This window comes from Callithrix jacchus, chromosome 11, assembly GCF_049354715.1.
Source record: "Callithrix jacchus isolate 240 chromosome 11, calJac240_pri, whole genome shotgun sequence".
Taxonomy (NCBI): domain Eukaryota; kingdom Metazoa; phylum Chordata; class Mammalia; order Primates; family Cebidae; genus Callithrix; species Callithrix jacchus.
The window spans coordinates 22,754,768-22,777,755 of NC_133512.1; the positions used below are offsets into that span (position 1 = coordinate 22,754,768).

The following is a 22,988-nucleotide window of genomic DNA, read 5'->3' on the forward strand; positions in this document are numbered from 1 at the left end:
TGCTAAGTTTATCTGCTTTTTTCTGTATCTATTGAGATGCTCATGTGGTTTTTGTCCTTCATTCTATTTATATGATATATTATATTGACTAATTTTCATGTTGATACAGACAGGAGACAGGGAAATACTGAGTACAAGAGGCAGCTCCCCAGCAGTGGCCCCACCCTCAGACCTGGATACCTGTGGCCCTAAGTGAGAACAGGCATTCCTGTTTTTGCACCTAAAAAGTTGCCCTTTGGCCCATCATGCCCCCATCCTCTACCCATAGAAACCGCAAACCCCAGTCTCCAGAAACAGATGAAGAGATGAGCAGATGAATGGCAGAGAAGGAGAGAAAAGAAGAAGCATCTGAACATTGGGAGGAGTTCACTGGGGCAGGTCAGAAAATGGGCCACCAGACAGCCAAACTCCAGGGGAAGATCAACTTCCTAACTCCAACCCCTGTGCAGCTCCCCACCTATCCCACTGAGAGCCACCTTCCACACTCAATAAAACCCCTGCATTCACTCTTAAAGTCAGTGTGTGACCCAAATCTTCCAGGATGCTGGACAAGAGTTTGGGATGCAGAAAGCTGTCACACTGGCCCTCTACCCTTGCAGGAAGGCAGAGGGTCCTCAGAGCTGGTTGACACTTAAGCAGTCCATGGACCACAAGACTAAAAGAGCATACTGTTACATACGTTCACCTGGGCTCCTGTACCTGTCCATCTGCCCTCCTGTAAGGGGTTTGAACATCAGTGGCAATTGAGCAGACAAGCCACGCTTCTGTCACATGTCCACAAGGGGGTCAGGGAATGCTCTGGTTTCAATATAGTAAACTAACCTTGCATTCCTGTGACAAATCTCACTTGGTCATTGTACATAATCCCTTTTATATGTTGCTGGATTTGGTTTGATTTAGTATTTTGTCAAGGATTGTTATGTCAATATTTTTCAGGGCTACTAGGCTGAAGCTTACTTTTCTTACCATGGCTCTGTCCAGTTTTGGTATCTGATTAATACTGGCCCCATAGAAGGAATTAAGTGTTAGCACCTCCCATGTTTTTGAAAGAGTTGCATATAATTGGTACCAATTCTTTTTTAGATGCTTAGTTGAACTAAGCAGTGAAAACATCTGATTCTGGAATTTTCTTTTTGGGAGGTTTTCTCGAGTTTCTGATACAACCTGTTTACTTGCTGGAGGTCTCTTCAAATTTTCTATTTTTTCTTGTTTCCATTTTGGTAGTTCGTGCCTTTCCAGGGATTTGTTCATTTCATCCAAGTTATCTAGTTTGTTGAAACAGGTTTGCTCACACTATTCTTTTGTAATCCTTTTTATTTCTGTCAGGTTGATAGTGTTTATTTCTTCTTTTGGTAATTTGAATTTTGTCTTTTCTGGTTTTGTTGCTTGTTTTTGGTCAATTGAGTTAAACTTCCCCTTGTCGTCGTATGACAGCATCCATACTTGAGATGAATTATATATAATTTTCTGAAACCTCTGAGCCCAAAATATCTGAGACAGGTCTCAGTCAATTTAGAAAATTTATTTTGCAGCAGGCTGGCAAGATAGCCAAATAAGAACAGCTCCAGTCTGCAGCTCCCAGTGAGATCAATGCAGAAGTTGGGTATTTCTGCATTTCCAACTGAGATAGCCGGCTCACCTCATTGGGACTGGTTAGACAGTAGACGCAGCTCACAGAGGGCGAGCTGAAGCAGAGTGGGGTATTGCCTCATCTGGGAAGTTAAAGGGGTCTGGAAACTCCCTCCTCCAACCAAGGAAAGCCACAAGGCACCCTGCAGTGAGGGACGGTGTGTTCCAGCCCAGATAGTACACTTTTCCCACGGCCTTCGCAACCCACAGACCAGTAGATTTCCTCACATGCCTATACTACCAATGCCCTGGGTTTCAAACACAAAACTGGGCAGCCATTTGGGCAGACAGCAAGCTAGCTGCAGGAGTTGTTTTTCATACCCCAGTGGTGCCTGGAATGCCAGCAAGACAGAACCATTCACTCCCCTGGAAAGGGAGATGAAGCCAGGGAGACAAGTGGTCTAGCTCAGCAGATCCGACCACCATGGAGCCCAGAAAGCTAAGATCCACTGGCTTAAAATTCTCACTGCCAGCACAGCAGTCTGAAGTCGACCTTGGAAGCTCGAGCTTGGTAGGGGGAGGGGCGTACGCCATTACTGAGGCTTGAGTAGGAGGTTTTCCAGTCACCGTGTAAACAAAGCCACAGGGAAGTTTGAACTGGGCAGGGCCTGCCATGGTGCTGCAAAGCCACTGTAGCCACTGCCTCACTAGATTCCGCCTCTCTGGGATGGGCATCTCTAAAAGAAAGGCAGCAGCCCCAGTCAGGAGCTTATAGATAAAACTCCAATCTCCCTGGGACAGAGCACCTGGGGGAAGGGATGGCTGTGGGCACAACTCAGCAGATTTAAACGTTCCTGTCTGCTAGATCTGAAGAAAGGAGCATATCTCCCAGCACAGCACTCAGGCTCTGCTTAGGGACAGATTGCCTCCTCAAGTTGGTCACTGATCCCCATGCCTCCTGCCTGGGAGACACTTGCCAGCAGGGGTCGACAGACACCTTATACAGGAGAGCTCTAGCTGGCATCTGGCAGGTGCCCCTCTGGGCCGAAGCTTCCAGAGAAAGGAACAGGCAGCAATCTTTGCTGTTCTGCAGCCTTCACTGGTGATACCCAGGCAAATAGGGTCCGGAGTGAACTTCCAGCAAACTCCAGCAGACCTGCAGCAGAGGGGCCTGACTGTTAGAAGGAAAACGAACAAACAGAAAAGAATACCATCAACATCAACAAAAAGAACATCCACACAAAAACCCCAATCCGAAGGTCACCAACATCAAAGACCAAGGGTAGATAAATCCACAAAGATGAAGAAAAACCAGTGCAAAAAGGCTGAAAATTCCAAAAACCAGAACACCTCTTCTCCTCCAAAGAATCACAATTTCTCACCAGCAAGGGAATAAAACTGGACTGAGAATGAGTTTGATGAACGGACAGACATAGGCTTCAGAAGGTGGGTAATAAACTCCCCTAAGATAAAGGAGCATGTTTTAACCCAATGCAAGGGGCTGTTTACAATAGCAAAGACTTGGAACCAACCCAAATGCCCATCGATGATAGCCTGGATAAAGAAAATGTGACACATATACATCATGGAATACTATACAGCCATAAAAAAGGATGAGTTCATGTCTTTTGCAGAGACATGGATGACGCTGGAAATCATAATTCTCAGCAAACTAACACGTGAACAGAAAACCAAACACTGCATGTTCTCACTCATAAGTGGGAGTTGAACGAGAACACAGGGAAACAGGGAGGGAAACATCACACACCAGGGCCTCTCAAGGGATGCAGTCTAGGAGCAGGATAGCATTAGGAGAAATACCTAATTTAGACGATGGGTTGACAGGTGCAGCAAACCACCATGGCACATGTATACCTATGTAACGAAGCTGCACATGCATCCCAGAACTTAAAGTATAATAAAATATATATATATATACATATATATAAATTTAAAAATTTTTTAAATGCGTCAGTGAAATACTTTATCAGGAAAAAGAAAGACTAGTCAAATTTTTTTTCAAGATTACTTAAGTAAAATCATTAATAAAGAAGCTAGCTTTAAAATTCTTGGTAAAGTAGTATTAGGGATGTCTTTAAAACTGCCAGCATACATTTTTTTTGGCATTTATTGATCAAGGGATTTTATCATTATCCCTGCCAAATACTATAAGCTGTCCCAATTTTGCATAGGGGTTACAAATCTGTAAACTCAGTCCAAAATAGAATGATCTTTGCTTGTGCAATTTTTAATAAATAAGGTATAGATATTGATTTAATGTAAATAGCTACATCTTGAATTATTTGGTAAAATTACCAAAACTTCAAATCTTGTGGCTTTAGGCAGTCTAGTCCACAGGCAATAAGGAGGTTTGTTTTGGGAAAGGACTATTATCGTCTTTGTTTCAAAGATAAACTATAAACTAAGTTCCTCCCAAAGTTAATTTGGCCTATGCCCAGGAATGAACAAGGACAGCCGGAAGGTTAAAAGCAAGATGGAGTCAGTTAAGTCAGATGTTTTCACTGTCTCAGTTATAATTTTGCAATGGTAGTTTCACAACCTTAAATAATGATTATTGTGTTTTCCATAAATAATCTATGTAAATGATTAAAATAAAATAATTATGTAAATGTAATGGGATAAATACTTGTAGACAAACTTGTCATAATTTAGAATCTAAAGTTATATTAAATTTAATAGATATTTTATTATTTGGCTAGTTTCCAATAAAATATATTATAGAAAAACATTTTTTCGAACAAAAAATGTCCTTTTAAAAATGGTGAATAAATTTTTTCTAATTCAAAGCTTATTTAAAGTTTATGTATAAAACAAGGTAACGCACCCGCCAGGCCTTCGCCGCCAGCCGCGCCCGCACCGAGAAGCCCGGCCATGGCCGCGCCTGCCGCGGTGTCCTCGGTGGGCGACGTGGTGTCTGAGGCTGAGAACTCCGCGGAGCCCGAGAACACCTATGTTCTGCGGCCTGTTTTCCAGCAGAGGTTCAGGCCCTCTGTGGTTAAAGACTGCATCCATGCTGTGCTCAAGCAGGAACTGGCAAGCGCTGAATATGCTCCGGAAGAGACGCCGCAGCTCACAAAACATTTATCAGAAAACATTAAAGATAAATTAAAAGAAATGGGGTTTGACCGATACAAAATGGTGGTGCAAGTGGTGACTGGAGAACAAAGAGGTGAAGGAGTATTGACAGTTTATTCTGCATTGTAGCAGCATTTGGCTGTTTCTACTACTGAATAGATTTTTGAAAAGCTGGGAAAAGATGTGACCATGAAGAAACCTGATCTTTTTAATATTGTTAAATATCTTGATGAAATAAAGATGTTAGTAGTTTGACAACAAAAAAAAATAAAAATAAAACAAGGTAACAGAATCCAAGCAATAAGAAAGATGTAAAGAAAGTCATAGAAAAAACAGGTATTTTTTGGTAAGAAAGCTTGAAGAGAAATAATTTTATATGAGAAAGAACCTTGTACAGTAAATTTAGTCCTAAAACGAAATGACTGGTTGTTTAGGAAAGGGGGATGTTCAGAAAAAAACAGTAAGTCCAATCATGTCGTGAAAGGTTGTTAAGTCACAATAAGAGGATTAACTTTTTTAATAAAAGCTTATATATGATCAGGTTTTCTAAATTTAAAGGGAAATTATAATTTTTTTCTTTAACCCAAAGTTGAACTTTTAATTGCATCTCACCATTGGTTTTCTCTCCCCCTTTAAAAATTGTGAAATAGCCAGGATAGAGGGCTGGCCCCTCTTACCTTCCCACCAGTGTTAAATTGTCTCCAGTAGTGGGAAGAGGACAGGGACTATAAGCCTCATGCTGTGTATTTGAGCCTCTGCTCACTCTCAGGGCCAAGTGGCTCCCAGGCTGCGGCGCTCTCTTTAGAGGCAGGGCCACAATCTGAGGCGCAGTCTAGGTTACAGGCATTTTAGTAGGCAGGTTCTGGCTGCCTGTTAACACAGTTAGGCCTCCTGAGTAGGTACAGTGAGAAACAAGCTAGAACAACCCTGGCCCAGGAGACTGCTCTCTCCAGCAAGATCCAGGGATGCCAGCCTTGAGGGGCCACTGGGAGTTTGTACCCAAGCTTCTCACTCCTATCTCTCCGGGGGCATTGGGACTTATTCCTTCCCTCATCCTCAGCCTGGGCCTTCCACAGAGGTATGATTCCTGTCTTTAGTTAAAGAGAAGTATGATTCCTGTCTTTAGTTCTTTTCAGGGGTACCCAGTTCCCAAGGAGCCCCCAGTCACATGGTGAAGCCTAGTACTCATGCAGCTCTTAGGGAACCAAAAATGAGCACTGAAATAAAGCCGAATGACTGGGGAAAAAAATATGAAATAGTAACACTCTTCATCAACTCATTTTCAGCTCATGTAAACTTTGCTTCCCCTTGGGCTCTGTTTGTTGTGGCCTAATGTTAACAATGTTTCCTTAAAGACCTAAAGAAAATGGTTTTTTTTCCATCAAAATATTCTGTGCACTGCAGAAGATCTTTTCTTTTGACTTTTGGTAAATGGCCTAAAAAATGTTATGTTTTATCAAAATAATTACGTTGCCATTATTATTAAGTTTGGTTTGCTTAGAAAAATAACTGAAACTAAAAAAAATTTTTTTAATTAAGTTTATTACATCCATGTGTCTTTCTGTATGTGCTTTTAAAGTCCCTGTGACATCGTGTTACAGGGCTTTGACTCCTGGAATCTAAAAACGACACCCAAGTCCTGTTAAATCTTAAATACTAACAGAAATTAAGTCCTCATCTTTGGCCAAGTGCAGTTGCTCATGCATGTAATTCCAGCACTTTGGGAGGCTGAGGCAGGTGGATCACCAGGTCAGGCCCAGCCTGGCCAACATGGTGAAACCCCGTCTCTACTAAAGATACAAAAAATTAGCCAGGCATAGTGGCAGGCGCCTGTAATCCCTGCTACTTGGGAGGCTCAGTTATACTCGGGAGGCTCAGGCAGGAGAATCACTTGAACCCGGGAGGCAGAGGTTGCAGTGAGCTGAGATCGTGCCATTGCACTTCAGCCTGGGAAACAGGGTGAGACTCTGTCTCAAAAAAAAAAAAAGTCCTCATCCTCAGGCCCAGTAGAAGATGCCAATCAAAATAAACTGCAATCACGAGAGACAGAAATTAAAGCTATTCAACTCCTCAAGACCCAGGGACTTTCATGAAGCATGCAGGTGTGTGAGATTGCAAGGGCTGATTTTGAGAGATAAAGTAAGTATGGTTTCTCTATAAATTCACCATAATGTCAAAGGCACACTGATGCAAGACCAGCATACTGGCCCTTGTGTCAGAGTAACAAGGTTTTCTTGAAGCATTCATCAACTCTTTAATAAAGTCTATAAAGGTTATAAAAGGCTTATGGAAGTTATATCTTATGGTCAAGGTTAAAAATTTTATAGATTTTTCATAATATTTTGAAAAACAAATCAAATTGGCTTTATCCTGTTTTTATTAGTGTTTATTGTTTGGAAAATTAAATGTCTTCTCTCAAATAATGAGAGTTTTTGCCTTTTTATGAAAACCTTGAAATATCACTTTGATTAAATGACTTATTTTACAATGACCTGTTATCCAATTTTATGATATCAAGTGTTTTAAACCTTTGATATTTGACAAATTTTCCAAAATCAAATTATAAATTATGTCTTTTTCTGACCTAATTAATCGTTTAAGTTATTAGTTTCCCTAAAGTCCAAAAATGATATAATTGGCTTATTTAGTATAAAAATTATACAGGAAGCATTGTTAAATATGAAATGATGTTTGACTTTCTTTGGGCTGTATTTGTATAAACATATCATTGACATGTGTTCCAAAATTGTGGGAAACTCTCATAATTCTGATATGACTTAGTGTACATTATCAGTAATAATTATAATTGTTATGTTAAATTGTTTACCATGGAAATAACAAATTTCATTGTGTCAATTGTGTCTTTGACTATGGCTGCCCTAGAACTTTGGGTCATCCATGGACAACTGTTGTCTTGTTTTGGTCCTCTTTAAAAGGTGGTTTTATAATCAGCTATAAAACTCCAATAGGTGCTCTTAAAGGCACATTTCTGATAACACTGGAGACTGTGACATCAGAATAGAGAAAAAGTTTCAGGACTCATGGAAAGCTAAAATGTTCATTAATATCAAGCACAACAGGAATTAACAGCACAGACTGAACTAACAGAAGACTGAAGTAAGCTTTTTTACTTTTTGCTTAAAACATGCTGATTTTTTGTTTTGTTTTTCAGAGTTAAGAAAACTTTTGAGCTACTGACAGCTTTTCGCAATTAAGTAAAGTACACTCCTATGAACATAATTTAGAGCACATTTGTTTCTCTCTACCTGATTTCTCCAGAATTTGGAAACTGTTTGTGAGGATTCTTAACTTATTGCAATGTAGTTATTTGTATAAATGCAATAAGAATCTGTTTTCATTTTGTAACAGAACACAATTGGAGAAACTGGTTATTTAACAAGACTTTGACTGGAATGGTGTGCTTTCCTTTAAGGAATCAAACTTGACTCATAGAGCCAATAAAAGCCCCTTGGGAAAACTGGACTCATATTTTGTCTACACAGTCCCTGTACAGGTTTCTTGACCTGTGGTTAATAAAGAAAGTAACTGACAAATCAAGGAGGTCCAAGTTATCTTGCTACCTCAAAAGGAGAGGAATTTGCCCAACTCATAGGTATTCAACAGTACAAACCCATGGCTGGGCTCCGCTTTTAAAAAGTCTTAACTGAGATTTCTTCTATGGAGCAAAATTCCATCAAAGCCAATTTAAAAGCCTATGTGAAAAATAATTACTATTGCTGCATTTATTCAAGTAATCTGGTCAAGTATAACAAAGCAAGTTGGTCCCACCATCTTTAGTAAAAATGAGAAGCTGGAGAGTGAAAAATTATGTTTCAAAAACTATATTACACTTGTTAGATTCTAGTCTTGCCTGTTTTTTAATTTTTTATTATTTTCTACAGTTTGGACTGAATTATAATTTTTCCTGGCTACAAGTCTCTAAAATAATGTTTCTGACTTTTTTCTTTCTTTTCATGTTTCTCTCATTTTTTCACAATTTTAAATCACTGAAAACTAAGCTGTGCTTTTTTAAAGCCCTGCAACTTAAACTTCAGAAAAAAAGAACAGAAACCTCTTTACATACATAAGCCACTTTCACACCTGTCTACTAATGTGTGGACTTCAGAGTAATGTGGACTATATCGATTTTCCAGGATAGTTCTTTTGTTTGTTGCTGTTTTTCTCCCTTCTTCCCCCTGTTTTCTCTTGATAGGACATAAGACTTCACAACCTGCTAAAAATGAACTTTCCTAATAAGTCAGGACCTACCCGTCTAGGAAGAAACCATCCTAGCCATGAGAGATCAGACAAAATCTGAGATCAGAGACTCATTTTCTTCTAAAATGCTTTCTCCAGAGATTTTAAAAAGAAAAGGAGGGAAACATGAAGGAAATTAATTCTTGGGGCTCCCAAAATCACTAAGCTGAAAGGAAAAGTCAATCTGGGAACTGCTTAGGGCAAATCTGCTTTCCATTCTATTCAAAGTCATTGCTCTGCTCACTGAGATAAATGCATATCTAGTTGCCTTCTTTGGAGAGGCTAATCAGAAACTCAGACGAATGCAACCATTTGTCTCTCACCTACCTGTGACCTCAAGCCACACACTCCCCCTCCCCCTGTGCTTTGAGTTGTCCCACCTTACTGGGTGAAACCAATGTGCATCTTATATATATGGATTGATGTCTTGTGTCTCCCTAAAATGTATAAAATCAACTGTCCCGACCACCTTGTGCACATGTCATCAGGACTTCCTGAGGCCATGTCATAGGTGCATATCCTCAACCTTGGCAAAATAAACTCTAAATTAACTGAGACCTGTCTCGGATATTCAGGGTTCACAGCAGTAATGAAAATCAATATGAAGTACATGAGGAACTAAATCTGTCATGACAGGCTGTGGCAACAAACTCAAAACCTCAGTGTCTTGTCTGGATAAAAGCTATGTATTATTCACTCAACATTTCCAGCAGTCAGCGGGTTCTCCTCCATCCAGTGACTCAGGTATCCAGACTCTCCATGTTGCCATGCTGCCAGCTTAGTCAAGGCAGAAGAAGACAGACATGGAGAAACACCTACTTTTTTTTTAATAAAATGATTTTTTATTCTCATTCTGCTATTGCACCTTGCATGTATCTTCCTGGAATCCTTCTTTAGGGAATAGATGTGATGACAGGGCAGGATTTGTTATTCCTGGCCTCTGATCATATGACCATGGATGGAGTTGAATGCAACCACGCTCTTCTTTCCAGTAATCATGGTGATGTAAGAACTCATATAGTTATGGCTCCCAGCACTGACTAGCTGTTGCTGGTGCTTCTGAAGGAGAAGCAATAGAGAAGAAAAGAGAGAAAGAGATTTTGAGTTGCCAAAGGTGATTAGAACATGATTCTAATCACATTCTTGTAATTAGAATGGAAACACACCTACTTTTAACTGCCTCTCTCCTCATAGATCCTTGGCCTGAGCTAGTCATATATCACCAATGTAACTGCAAGATAGAATGGAAAGAAGCGCATGGCATTTTGGTGATGACAACTGTCTCTGATGCTTTTTGCAATACTTATTATCATAAGCTGGCTCAGCAAAGAAATGGGAGGTTTAGAGAAAGGAGTCTAGGAATGTGGTTCTACAGGACTGAGACTGCCTATGGTTAAGGGAATAGGAGAAACATGTTGTAACCTCACAAACTTTATAAGATCTTCAAACTTCAAGGAAATAATTATGCAAGTAACACAAAGAAGAGTGATTTATCACTTTCCTCTGATACATAAGAGATTTTCTTTCTAACTTTTTTGATGTTGTGATACTTCCAGAAAACAAGACTCTAAGAACTTTGGGAGGAAAAAAAGTGCACTTCAATTTAATTATCTTAACCAAATACCACTTAAAAACTATAAAATGTTAAATTTAGACAGAGAGATGTTAGCAATCATTTCACTCAATATCCCTATTTTACCATTTACAAAATCAAGGATGAATGTCATACCATGTTTTTGGCAAAATTGGCTCTAAATCCCAAGTCTCCTGAATTCCAGGACGCAACTCTTTCCCTCATAGCATACTTCAAGGCAAAAGGCAACAGAATGATCCTCACAGATCTTTAAAGTTCTAGAAATTTTGCTTATTGAATCATTTTGTAGAATAAGCACAAGCTTTTTGAGTCCTTCAAACCTAAGCTCATTCCAGATCCCACCTTTCTTCATCTGTGTGATCCTAAATGAAATATGCAATCTCTTTAACCACAATATCCTCTTCTGAAAATGAGAACATCTATTCCATGGAATTGCTGCCCACAACAGATAAAATAATATATTTGAAATATCCTTGTATCATTAAGATTCATGAAATATTTATTTCTTCGCACATTCTTCTCTTCAAATGAAGCTCTGCCTTTAAGGGACATACCTGCAATCACAAAATGTCTGTGTTTGCAAAAGCAAATGTAACAAAAACAAAAATAGACAAATATGACATAATTAAAATAAAAATCTTCTACATGGCAAAATAAATAATCAACAAAGTAAACAGATAACCTATGGAATGGGAGAACATATCTGCAAATTACACCTCTAACAAAGGACTACCTCCAGAATCTACAAGGAACTAAAACAACTAAAGAGAAAAACAAACAACCCTATTAAAAAGTGGGCAAAGGACATAAACAGACATTTCTCTGAAGGGGACGTACATGTGGCCAACATTCATGAAAAAATGCTCCATATCACTAACCATCAGAGAAATGCAAATTAAAACCACAATGAGATATCATCTCACATCAGTCAGAATGGCTATTACTTAAAAAATCAAAGAATAACAGTTGTTGGCATGGATGCAAAGGAAAGGGAACGCTTATACACTGTTGGTGGGAATGCAAATTACACCTCTACAAAAAACAGTGTGAAGATTTCTCAAATAACTAAAAATAGAACGACTGTTTGACCTAGGAATCCCACTACTGGGTATCTACCAAAGGAAAAAAAATCATTACACAAAAAAGATACCTGCACTTCTCTGTTTATCTACAGTAATATTCACAATAGCAAAGATATGGAATCAACCTAAGTGTCCATCAATGGTGGACTGGATAAAGAAAATGTGGTACATATAGATACCATAGAATACTATACAGCCATGAAAAAAATGAAGTCATGTCCTTTGCAGCAACATGGATGCAGCTGTAGGCCATCATTCTAGGTGAAATACCTCCGAAACAGAAAATCAAATGCCACATGTTCTTACTTATAAGTGGGAGATAAACAATGAGTACACATGGACGTAAAGATGAAAATAATAGACACTGGGGGAAAATAACAGGCCAAAAGGGGGAAGGTGGAGAGATGAGGGTTGAAAAATTACCTATTGGATGCAATGTTCATTATTTGGGTGATGGGTGGACTGGAAGCCCAAATTCCCAGCATTACAAACTATACCCATGTAACAAACCTGCACATGTACAAACTTTGAATCTAAAATAAAAATGTTGTTAAATATCTGAGTGTGGAAGGGATTGTAAAGGTCCCATAACCCCAAATTCCCCTGATGCCTGATCTGCATTTACCACAACCCAACTAAGTGGTCATCTGGCCGGTGCTTACATATCTGCAGTGACAGAGATACTCTCCACCTGCTAAAGCAGACAATTCCATTTTGGCATCAGTTTGATTTGGGGGCAGCTCTTCCTTGAAGCTCTTGCCAAATTGTTTCAGGGTCAACCTCTTCAGATCATACAAAAAAGTCTTATGTGATAGACTTTTTACACTCTATACACTTGAAGACATATTTTATAACCCCTAAGCCTTTCCTCCTAAAGGAGAAACATCCCTAGTCCCTCAGTAAATTGCCACTTTGGCATATTTTTCATTTCATCACCTGACTCATACTTTTGTGTTCCAGATTATTTATAGCTTTCTAAACATGTGGCTTCCAGAAATGAGCGCACTATTCCAGGTGTGGCTAGCCAGCACAAAGTAAAGTGGAGCTATCCCTCTCTGCCTGCTGAATTCTATACTTGGATTAATGCAGTCTGAGCTCATTTTCTTTGGCAGGTACCTCACAAACTGATGACTCACACTGAGACAACTTTTTAATAAATGCACTAAAAATCTGTACGCTTTTGGTCCCGGAACATTTGGACCTTCCAGACACGATTCCCCCAGCTCTGATAGAGTTCTGTGCTCCTCCTCCCACGCCTTTGGTGCCCACTCTAAGTTGGGACTCAGAAGTCACTCTTTCTGTGATTTGGCTGCTCTGCTTTGTGGGCTCAAGAAACCGGGAAGCCTGTTAAACATGTCACTAGGAATACTGAAGAATAAGACTGTCTAAGAAAAGTAAGTGTGAAAGGAATGGGAAATGAAGCACGGATGGGAACTGTTATTTCTCAGGAGTCAGGGAGCATCTAAATTTGCTGTCTGAAGTCAGAGCCATAGAAAATCCCCAGCTGCTCTCTGGTAATAGTGGTTTTAGCACTTTCACTTGTCATTACAAATATATTTGAAAGCAAAGGAAAGTGAAGAAACGACTCTCCAAAGAGCATGATGCCTGTGACCTGATTTGCTAGGACAGGAACTGGACACAGATTCTGAAAGTCTTCTTCACTCAATCAAGTTGAATAAAATAGAGACAAGGACATTTACAGAGTCAGCCATTCCTGAAGGATTTACTGAGTACCTACTGTGTGCCAGAAGTGGTATTCGTTACATATCACGTTTCATTCATTTGCTCATGAAACTTTGAGGCCCTACTAGGTGCAAGCCCCACACTAGGCTCTGGGCAGAGCTGATGTTTTAGCAGAAGATTCAGACTTTCAACAACCAGTTACACCACTGGTTAATTACAATTACAGTGCTGCCACTAGGTGTTCCCAAACAGTCTGGGAAATGAAGAAAGGCCTCCCTAGTGGGAGGGTCTTTGCACTGAAATCTGCAGGAGCTGGAGGAGAGGGGTGAAGGGAGGTAAAGGAAAGCAAGAGCCTTCTGAGGGACTGTGTTAACTTCTCTTCCCAGGTCCAAAAGGCACGTGGTTTCAAAGGCAAGAGCTTCCCAGTGCCATGCCTCCATCCACCTCCCCATCTGGGAACCTAAAATTCTTTGTCTAACTTGCCCAGGCCCCAGCTAGGTAAATTCCAGGTGAGCTTCCTTTGTTCAGAAAGCCTGCCAAAAGCCTTGGAAAGAGGGGCTCTACTGTGGGCCAAGCAGCCAATCCAATATCGGAGTCAAAAATCAATCACTCCAGAGGAAGTTTGAAAGAACTCCTTTCACTGGATGAGAACATGAATGGGGCAGGAATAACCCCAAAGTTAAAACTCCACTGCACTTTACCTGTGTGGATTTCCCTCTCTGGGATCCCCTGCCACAATAGTGTGGGAGCTCTCTCTACTTACTTTCTCTCTATCTATCTATCTATCTATCTATGTCTCTCTCTCTCTCTCTCTCTGCCTAATAAATCGCTTTCTGCAAAACTCTTTGGGTCCATGATATTTATACGAATGATAAGCCCACTGCACCTCCAGGGCCTCTTCCTCCATTCATGGGGCAGGGGAGGCCAAGAACTTGGGACACCTGGTTACACTTCCAGATGAAAGGAAGAGGAAGCGCCAAGGACGTAAAGAGGGAGGGAGCCAGGGAACTGAAAGAGGCAGTTACCAGCAGTCCTGAAGCACTGGCAGCGGAAGGAGAGAGCCACAGGCTGGACAGTGACCTTGGCAGGGAACACAGCATGCAAGGCTGGTAAGCTACGTTCAGAATTTTGAGATTTATCTTGAAAACACTAGGAAACCATTAGCATTTTAAGCAGAATGGTAATATAGTTAAATTAGCATTTATAAAGGCTAGCATGCCCTGTGAAGAAAAGTCAGAGCTGCAGCAAGAATGGACGCTGTGAGTTGATTATTGGATGAATTCGCTGGGCAGGCAAGAAGGGGTGGTGTAGAGCGAAGCTTCTCCACAGACACACCGGTGACATTTGATGTCGCACTGATCTCTGCTGTGAGGGCTGTACTGGGTGTGGCAGCATGCTTTGTGTCCCTGGCTCTGCCTGCCCAGCAGCTCCCTCACCCAGTCATGACACCCAAAAATATGTCCATTGGGCATTGTCAAATGTCCCTTGTTGGGGAAAATCACCCACAGTTGAGAAGCACCAATTTAGAGTAAACTGTGACAAGGGATGTGAAGAGATGCGGACAGATTCACAATATATCTTGGAGCTGGAATCAAGATATTAATGACATATTTGAAAACGGCTGTAGCGCATGGGGTCAGAGCTGACTCAAGCTTGAGCTGCTGGGTGGATAACATGGCGACCATTGCTGGAAAATACAAAAGAAGACAGGATTTGAAGGAAAAGATAATGAGCTCCATTCTAGCTATGTGCAGTTTTCAGTGCCTCTTAAGACCTCCAAGAAACACACACACACACACACACACACACACACACACCACACACACACAGCAAGGTAAGGAAGGCCTTAGAGTCTAGGAAGAGACTGGCCAATGCATTAATCTTTGTAGTGTAATGGATTAGATATTACGTTATGCTCACATGAGTTGGACACACACACAGGCAACCAGATGAAATTGGAAGGGAAGGTCAAAGTCAGCTTCCCAAAGGAACTGAAGCTTAGAATGATTTTTAAAGGCTAAGTTCAAATAAACTGGATAAAGATAAGGAAAGACAAAAGCAAATGTAAACCATCTGTGCAATACGAAGCAGCAGAATGTATTCAGGGAATATACGAAGCTGAGGCTGGGCACGGTGGCTCAAGCCTGTAATCCCAGCACTTTGGGAGGCCAAGGCAAGTGGATCACAAAGTCAAGAGATCGAGACCATCCTGATCAACATGGTGAAACCCCGTCTCTACTAAAAATACCGAAAAAAAAATAAGCTGGGCATGGTGGCATGCACCTGTAGTCCCAGCTACTCTGGAGGCTGAGGGAGGAGAATTGCCTGAACCCAGGAGGCGGAGATTGCAGTGAGCTGAGATCGCGCCATTGCACTCCAGCCTGGGTAACAAGAGCGAAACTCCATTTCAAAAAAAAAAAAAGAAGCTGAAATGAGAGACTCAACTAGGAGTGGGAATGCAGTTGGGGACATAGCAATGCTGAGGTAAGCTCCCCGGGACCAGGGCCAACTTGTGGGGGGTGGGGGCACTCTAGGATGAGCTCTGGTGTGAGCAGCAGGTAACGCAGGGCCAGGACCTGGCCAAGTTTTACATCAACATTTGTTCAAGCAAATATGGGATCATTCACTGAAACAGAATTCCAAGTGCGGTCTAGATCTGGTGGCAAGATATAGCTGAATCGAGGTTAGGAAAAGAGAGTTGGAGGAACAAGAGGAAGTGCCCTCTCATCTGCTATCCCTGGGCTCCTGAAACCCCTGTTTGTCAGGGAGGGGAGCGTGGTGCAGCCATGGCCCTTTGAACATCTTCCTCTACAATCCTCTGGGTTTTGCATTTCATGCCGATCTTTAATACATTTCAGATTTTCAGATATGTCCACCCCTCACCCCAGTACACTGCTGACTGGAATGTCACTTCCTTCAAGCAGGATCTTGACATCTCCTTGTGAAACCAGCTAGCCAAGCTCCAGAAGTGGGATGGACGGTCTATCTCACCCCTTTGAAGCACAGTCCTGGAGATGACAGCAGCCTTCCTGGGTGTCGGGTGAGGAATCTCATCTGCCCGTCTGCAATGGAGCAGTCTGAGCACCTCCCCAGCCTGGTGCCACACAACAGTGACATACCCATGAGGTCTTATTCCAGGTGAGCCTTATATACCAAGTTGTCAAAAGTGCCTGCTGGGCCTTCCTGGGGTGCTGCGATTATTTACTGCAGGTTTCAGAGCCCTTGCAGCTGGATCCAGGTGCCAGCACTACTCTGAGGCTCCCAGGAACCCCTTACACTGCAGACATCGCTCACTGTGTTTCCAGGGACCAAACAAATTGGTAAAATGGCACAAGCTGGTCGCATGTGTGAAATGGAGAGGAAACAGGTCAACTTATAAAACTTCTAAGAAGAGGCCCAGCAGGGTGGCCCACACCTGTAATTTCAGCAGTTTGGGAGGCTGAAGCAGGCAGATTCTTTGAGGTCAGGAATTCAAGACCAGCTTAGCCAATGTGGTGAAACCCGGTCTCTACTGAACATACAAAAATTAGCCAGGCATGGTGGTGCATGCTTCTAATCCCAGCTACCAGGGAGGCTGACGCAGGAGAATCACTTGAGTCAGGAGGTGGAGATCACGCCACTGCACTCCAGCCTGGGCCACAGAGTAAGACTGTCTCAATTTAATAAATAAATAAATAAACTTCTAAGAAGAAAACACAACTTGCTCTCCTCCATTACTTAACAAAAGTGTTTCCCATTCCTTTCATCAACCCAAAAGACTGTACAGCTTATAGGCTGCCTGCCTTGTCTCTTGGTCACAAGTTAATTGGAAAGCCGAAAAAGCTGAAAAGTTACACACAAAGTAGGGTGCCAGATAAAATATAGGCCATCCAGTTCTGTTTAAATACCAGATAAGCAGCAAATAAGTTTTAACATAAACATGTTCCAAATATTGCATGAAACCTACTTACACAAAAACGTACCCATCATTTATCAGAAATTCAACAGAGCATCCTGTATTTTTATTTACTAAATCTTGGGTAGGAAAGCCTGAAGTTTGACCTTCAGCTTCCTAAAAGGGATGTTTTAAATGTATTTATTCATATATTTAATAGATCTTTCCTTGTTCCATGAGACATTTGAAGTAGCACAATAAAGTGTTCAATTTTGGCTCATGTCTTGACTCAGTTGCCAATTTGGGTTCATTTTTCTGTATCACTGAAGACGAGGTGGTCCTCAGACAGCGAGGAAGGGCCCTCCTCAGCCAGGAGCAGAGCCCCAGCAGGAAAGCGCAAGACAGGAAAGGTGAGGCCAGGGACACCGCACCACCTCCTCCTGAGCAGCCTCCCTCCTCACCCTACAAGGTGTCCCCAGGACACCGCCTTTCCCATCACAGCTGGAGGCGAACTTAGAGCAAACACAATGAGTGCAGGGAGGTCTGTCTCACCTTGTAGCTTCCCCGTTTGCCCCATTCTTGAATCCAAGGGAAAAGCCAATCCTCTTACTTACACGCACACCTCCTGCTCATTCAGATCCCTGATGGCTGACACAAAGAGCTGGTCACAAAGAGCTGTCCTTCAGGATCCCCACTGTCCTGCCACATGTATCAAATGTAGTATGGAACCTGCATCCTGAGCGAATGCCAGTTCAGCCTGAAGTGGACAGGGCATCCATTTTATTTTTATTTATTTAGAGAAGCATCTCACTCTGCCCCCCAGGCTGAAATGCTGTGGCATGATCTTGGCTCACTGCAACCTCCAACTCTTGGGTTCAAGCAATTCTCCTGCCCCAGCCTCCCGAGTAGCTGGGATTACAGGCACATGACATCACCCCCAGCTAATTTTTGTATTTTTAGTAGAGATGGAGTTTCACCATGTTGGCCAGGATTGTCGGGGTCCGGCACATCTGCCGGGGGACTACCGACCAGCGGGACTCCCCGAGATCGCCAACGTAGATGTCTCGTTCAACCTGAGAGAGAGAGTGCACGGAAGTGAAAAAATATAGAAAAGTGGAGTCTGGAGGGCTGCGTGAAAATTACGGTCAAAACGCAGCAAATTTATTTTTGTGGGTTACAGCTTTTATACCTTTTTCTTGTTTACATTTACTTTATCTCAGTAAAAAGAAAGGGGTAAACAGAAAGGAAATAGAAACTCCATAAAAAATAGTTATCAGGGGCTTGTGATATCCGCTCAGAAAGCAGTTTAAGGGGGCTTGTGATAGTAGTTTACATTTCAAAGATTTTACATTTCAAAGATACAATGGCGCCCTTAAGGTGGCTGGTTAAACCTGTTTTTCATCAGGAGCTAAAACAAAGGCTTAGCTCCAGGAAAATATGGGCAGAGGTCTCTGCTCCTCTTAGGCATCTCAATTGCAGCAAGTTTATTGCTTACACAGAGACTGATGGGGACATGGAAACAGACAGCACAATGTCCTCATAAACTGCAGACCTCTGCTTAGCATTCTGTTGTTGCTTCAGTGACTCAGCCCGCAGCCTTTTGTCTCACCTGACAGCCCTCAAGATGGGGAGTGCAGATAGGTCCAGCAGCGAAACTGAGGCGAGTCACGCTGCTGTCTCGAGCCCTTGGCGCGAACTCTGCACACATGTTATATCGCACTCAGCTCAGAAAGTCAACACCAGAACAAAAGTATGCCAAATTACAGGGTTTATTGCCGGAGATCATGGAGGACTCACGTCTCTCCAACCCATGGCCCCGAAAGAAGAGAGATAAGACCTTTTTATACCCGCAAAACCACCTTGGGAGTGGGGGTGGAGATGGGAATGAAAGCTGTCAATCACTTCCCAGGCAAAGACGAGGGTGAGGGAGGGGCTTTAGAAATTCCGAGGGCCAGTGGATTCAAATCACCTTCTGGGCGAAGAGGAGGGTGACAGGGTTCTGGACATTTCGAGGGCCAGGGGACTATTTGACACTCTGATTGTTATTTAAGGGTTCACAGATGCTAAGATTAGCATTCATTTACACATCATCTGGGTAGGGGTGGGATCCATAGATTTTCAGTTGCTTGGCGCCAGGATGGAATGATCTGGGTGTGCTTACTCTGGGAAGCAAAGGTCAGCAATTCTGGAAGATAAGAGAAGGTATGCAGCTTTACCTCTCTTTGCATCCTGCAAATGATCTAGCAATTTACAGAAACCAAGGTTAGCAGTCCTTGAGGAGAATGGAAACATTTTTGTCCTTTATAAGATGGCAGTATACAGGTTCCAACTTAAGTTAGCTATATCACACACACAGGATGGTCTCGATCTCCTGACCTCATGAGCCTCCCAAAGTGCTGGGATTACAGGCGTGAGCCACTGCACCCTGTCAGGGCATTCTTTTTAAAGTGGCATCATCACCACTGTAGTGTCAGCGATCACAAAGGTGCTGGAGAAGCCAGAAAGCAGTTGAGGGAGCGTGGTGCCTTCTCAATGTGCTCAGGTGCTGGGCTGAGCCAACCGCCAGATGATCCTTGCCTCAGCCTTTCAGGCCTCAGAAACTGGCTGAACCCCAGGCAAGAAGTGCCACTGCAACTCATAGGGAATCTTTTCTCAACTCCATTTGGTCTTGCTGGGGGTCAGAGAGGCAGGGACATGAAAAGCAGACATGGGCAGGGTCATCAGAGCTGCCCCTGAAGATCCCGTTCCAGATGCTAGCATCTAGACCCTAGCCAGCCACTTTTTATAGGATGTCCTCTTAAGTCACTCGCTAGAAAAGTCTGAATAGGCATGGAAATTACTTGCTGCTCTACTAAAGATGGCTCAGTGCTCTTATAGGCCATTACCCCATAAATAAAGCTCATGACTTACAGCAGCAATGCATGCTAAGTGGGTTAAGTATTATCCCTCTTTTTATAATACAGAAACAGAGGTACCAAGGATACTCAATATGAGGCTACAAAAATCCCTAACAGTGGCCAGGTGCTGTGGTTCATACCTGTAATCCCAGCACTTTTGGAGGCTGAGGCAGGTGGATCACTTGAGGTCAGAAGTTTAAGACCAGCCTGGCCAACATGGTCAAACTCCCTCTCTACTAAAAATACAAAAACTAGCCAGGCATTGTGGCCCACACCTGTAATCCTAGCTACTCAGGAGGCTGAGGCAGGAGAATCACTTGAACCCTGGGGGCAGAGGTTGCAGTGAGCTAAGATCCCACCACTGCACACCAGCCGGAGTGATAGAGCAAGATTCTGTCTCAAAAAAAAAAAAAATCCCTAACCTTTCCATTTCCCATTTCAAATAAGGATTATTAAAATGCTTAAGTATAGTGAACGCTCATGCATCTATCACTCAATTGCAATTAGCAACCCATAGCCAAGCTTATTTCATCACTCACTCTACCCTCTTCCATATGACCTTAAAGTAAATCCCAACCATATGTCACTTTATCCAGAAATGGTTTAGTATGAACTCTGAAAAATAAGGGCACTTTTCACAAAAAGAATAAAATATCTAGGAATACCGCTAACAGAAGTCTTCAAGGAGAGTCATAAACCAATGCTCAGAGAAGTTAGAGAGGACACAAACAAATGGAAAAACATTCCATGCTCATAGATAGGAAGAATCAATATCATGAAAATGGCCATATGGTCCAAATCAATTTATAGATTCAAAGCTACTGCCATTAAATGATCATAGACATTCTTCACTGAATTAGAAAAAACTATTTTAAAATCCATGTGAACCTAAAATAGAGGCTGAATAACAAAGACAATCCTAAGCAAAAAGAACAAAGCTGGAGGCATCACACTACCTGGCTTCAAACTACACTACAAGGCTACATTAACCAAAACAGCATGGTTCCGATACAAGAACAGACACATAGACCAATAAAACAGAATAGAAAACCCAGAAATAAGACCACACATCTACAACCAGCTGGTCTTCAACAAATCTGACAAAAGCCAAAAAACAAGCACTAGGGAAATTATTCTCTATTCAGTAAGTGGTGCTGGGAGAACTGGCTAGCTGTATGCAGAAAGTTGAAACTGGACCCCTTCCTTACACCATATACAAAAATTAACTCAAGATGGATTAAAGACTTAAATGTAAAACCCAAAATTATAAAACCCTAGAAGAAAATCTAGGCAATACCATTTGGGACATAGGTGCAAGCAAAGATTTCATGATGAAAATCCCAAAAGCAATTGTAACAAAAGCAAAAATTGACAAATGATCTAATTAAACTAGAGAGCTTCTGACAGCAAAAGAAACTATCATCAGCGTGAATAAACAACCTACAGAATGACAGAAAATTTTTGCAATCTATCCATCTGAAAAAGGTCTAATATCTAGAGTCTACAAAGAACTTAAACAAATTTATAAGAAAAAAACAAACAGCTTCATTAAAAAGTGAGCAAAGGACATGAACAGAGGCTTCTCAAAAGAAGACATTCATGAGGCCAACAAACATATTAAAAAAAGCTCAACATCACTGATCATTCGAGAAATGTAAATCAAAACCACTATGAGATACCATCTCACGGCAGCCAGAATGGCTATTAATAAAAAGTCAAAACAAAACAAAAAAAACAGATGCTGATAAGGTTGTAGGGATGCTTTTACACTGTTGATGGAGTGTGGTGATTCCTCAAAGACCTAGAGGCAGAAATACCATTTGACACAGCAATCCCATTACTGGGTTTATACCCAAAGGAATATAAATCATTCTATTAAAAAGACACATACAAATGTATGTTCATTGCAGCACTATTCACAATAGCAAAGAGATGGAACCAACCCAAATGCTCATGAATGGTACACTGGATTAAAAAAATGTGGTACATATGTATCACAGAATACTATGCAGCCATAAAAAGGAATGAGGTCATGTCCTTTTCAGGGACATGATTGGAGCTGGAGACCATTATCCTCAGCAAACTAACACAGGAACAGAAAATCAAATACTCCATGTTCTCACTTTTAAGTGGGAGTTGAATGATGAGAACACATGAACTCACAGAGGGGAACAACACATACTGAGACCTGTTGGAGAGTTGGGGGTGGAAGGAGGGAGAGCATCAGGAAGACTAGTTAATGTATGCTGGTCTTAATTCCTAGGTGATGGGATGATCTGTGCAGCAAACCACATAGCTCATGTTTATCTATGTACAAACTTGCACATCCTACACATATACCCATGAACTTATAATAAATATGCAAATAAGTTTTTTAAAGCATTAACAAATCAGATAAGGGCACTTTATTGATAACATAGGCATCTTATCAATTTCATACCTAAGAAAGAATTGATTTCCTCAGTAGCATCAAATATCCAATCAGTATTTAGGTATCCAATTATATCATAAATGTCATAAATATCTTTAAATTTGTTTGAATTAGGATCCAAATATGATTCACATGTTCAGAGTGGTTAATAAGTCTATTAAATCTATAAGCTTCCCCTTCGTACTATGTTCTTCTTTGACATTTGCTTTTGAAGAAATCAAGTCTTTCATGCTGCCATGTTCATGTTAGTATGAATTTGTCTGACTGAATCACTGAGATGTCATTTAATATATATCTCTGTCTTCTGTTCTTTCCTGAAATTTGGTCACTGGACGCTTGATCCACATTTTTGCAAACTTCTTCATAGGTGGCACTGTGTTCTTCCAGGAGGAAGATATAATGTAGGGCTCTCTGTCACTCTCTCTCTCTCTGTCACTCTCTCTCTCTGTCTCTAAATAAGTAAATATATATGGTACGTATACGCATATGAAGTCATCTGCCATTA

At 41.5% G+C, this 22,988-nt stretch overlaps 1 protein-coding gene across 1 annotated transcript; it reads left to right on the forward strand.

The window, feature by feature from the left end:
• The first annotated feature begins 4,411 nt into the window (after positions 1-4,411).
• On the forward strand, positions 4,412-4,938 carry LOC100406056 (Tctex1 domain containing 2). Its single transcript, XM_017975210.4, is given in 2 exon segments — positions 4,412-4,772; positions 4,774-4,938. Coding segments are annotated over 2 exon segments (390 nt in total). The 5' UTR covers positions 4,412-4,461; the 3' UTR covers positions 4,853-4,938.
• Positions 4,939-22,988: the final 18,050 nt, after the last annotated feature.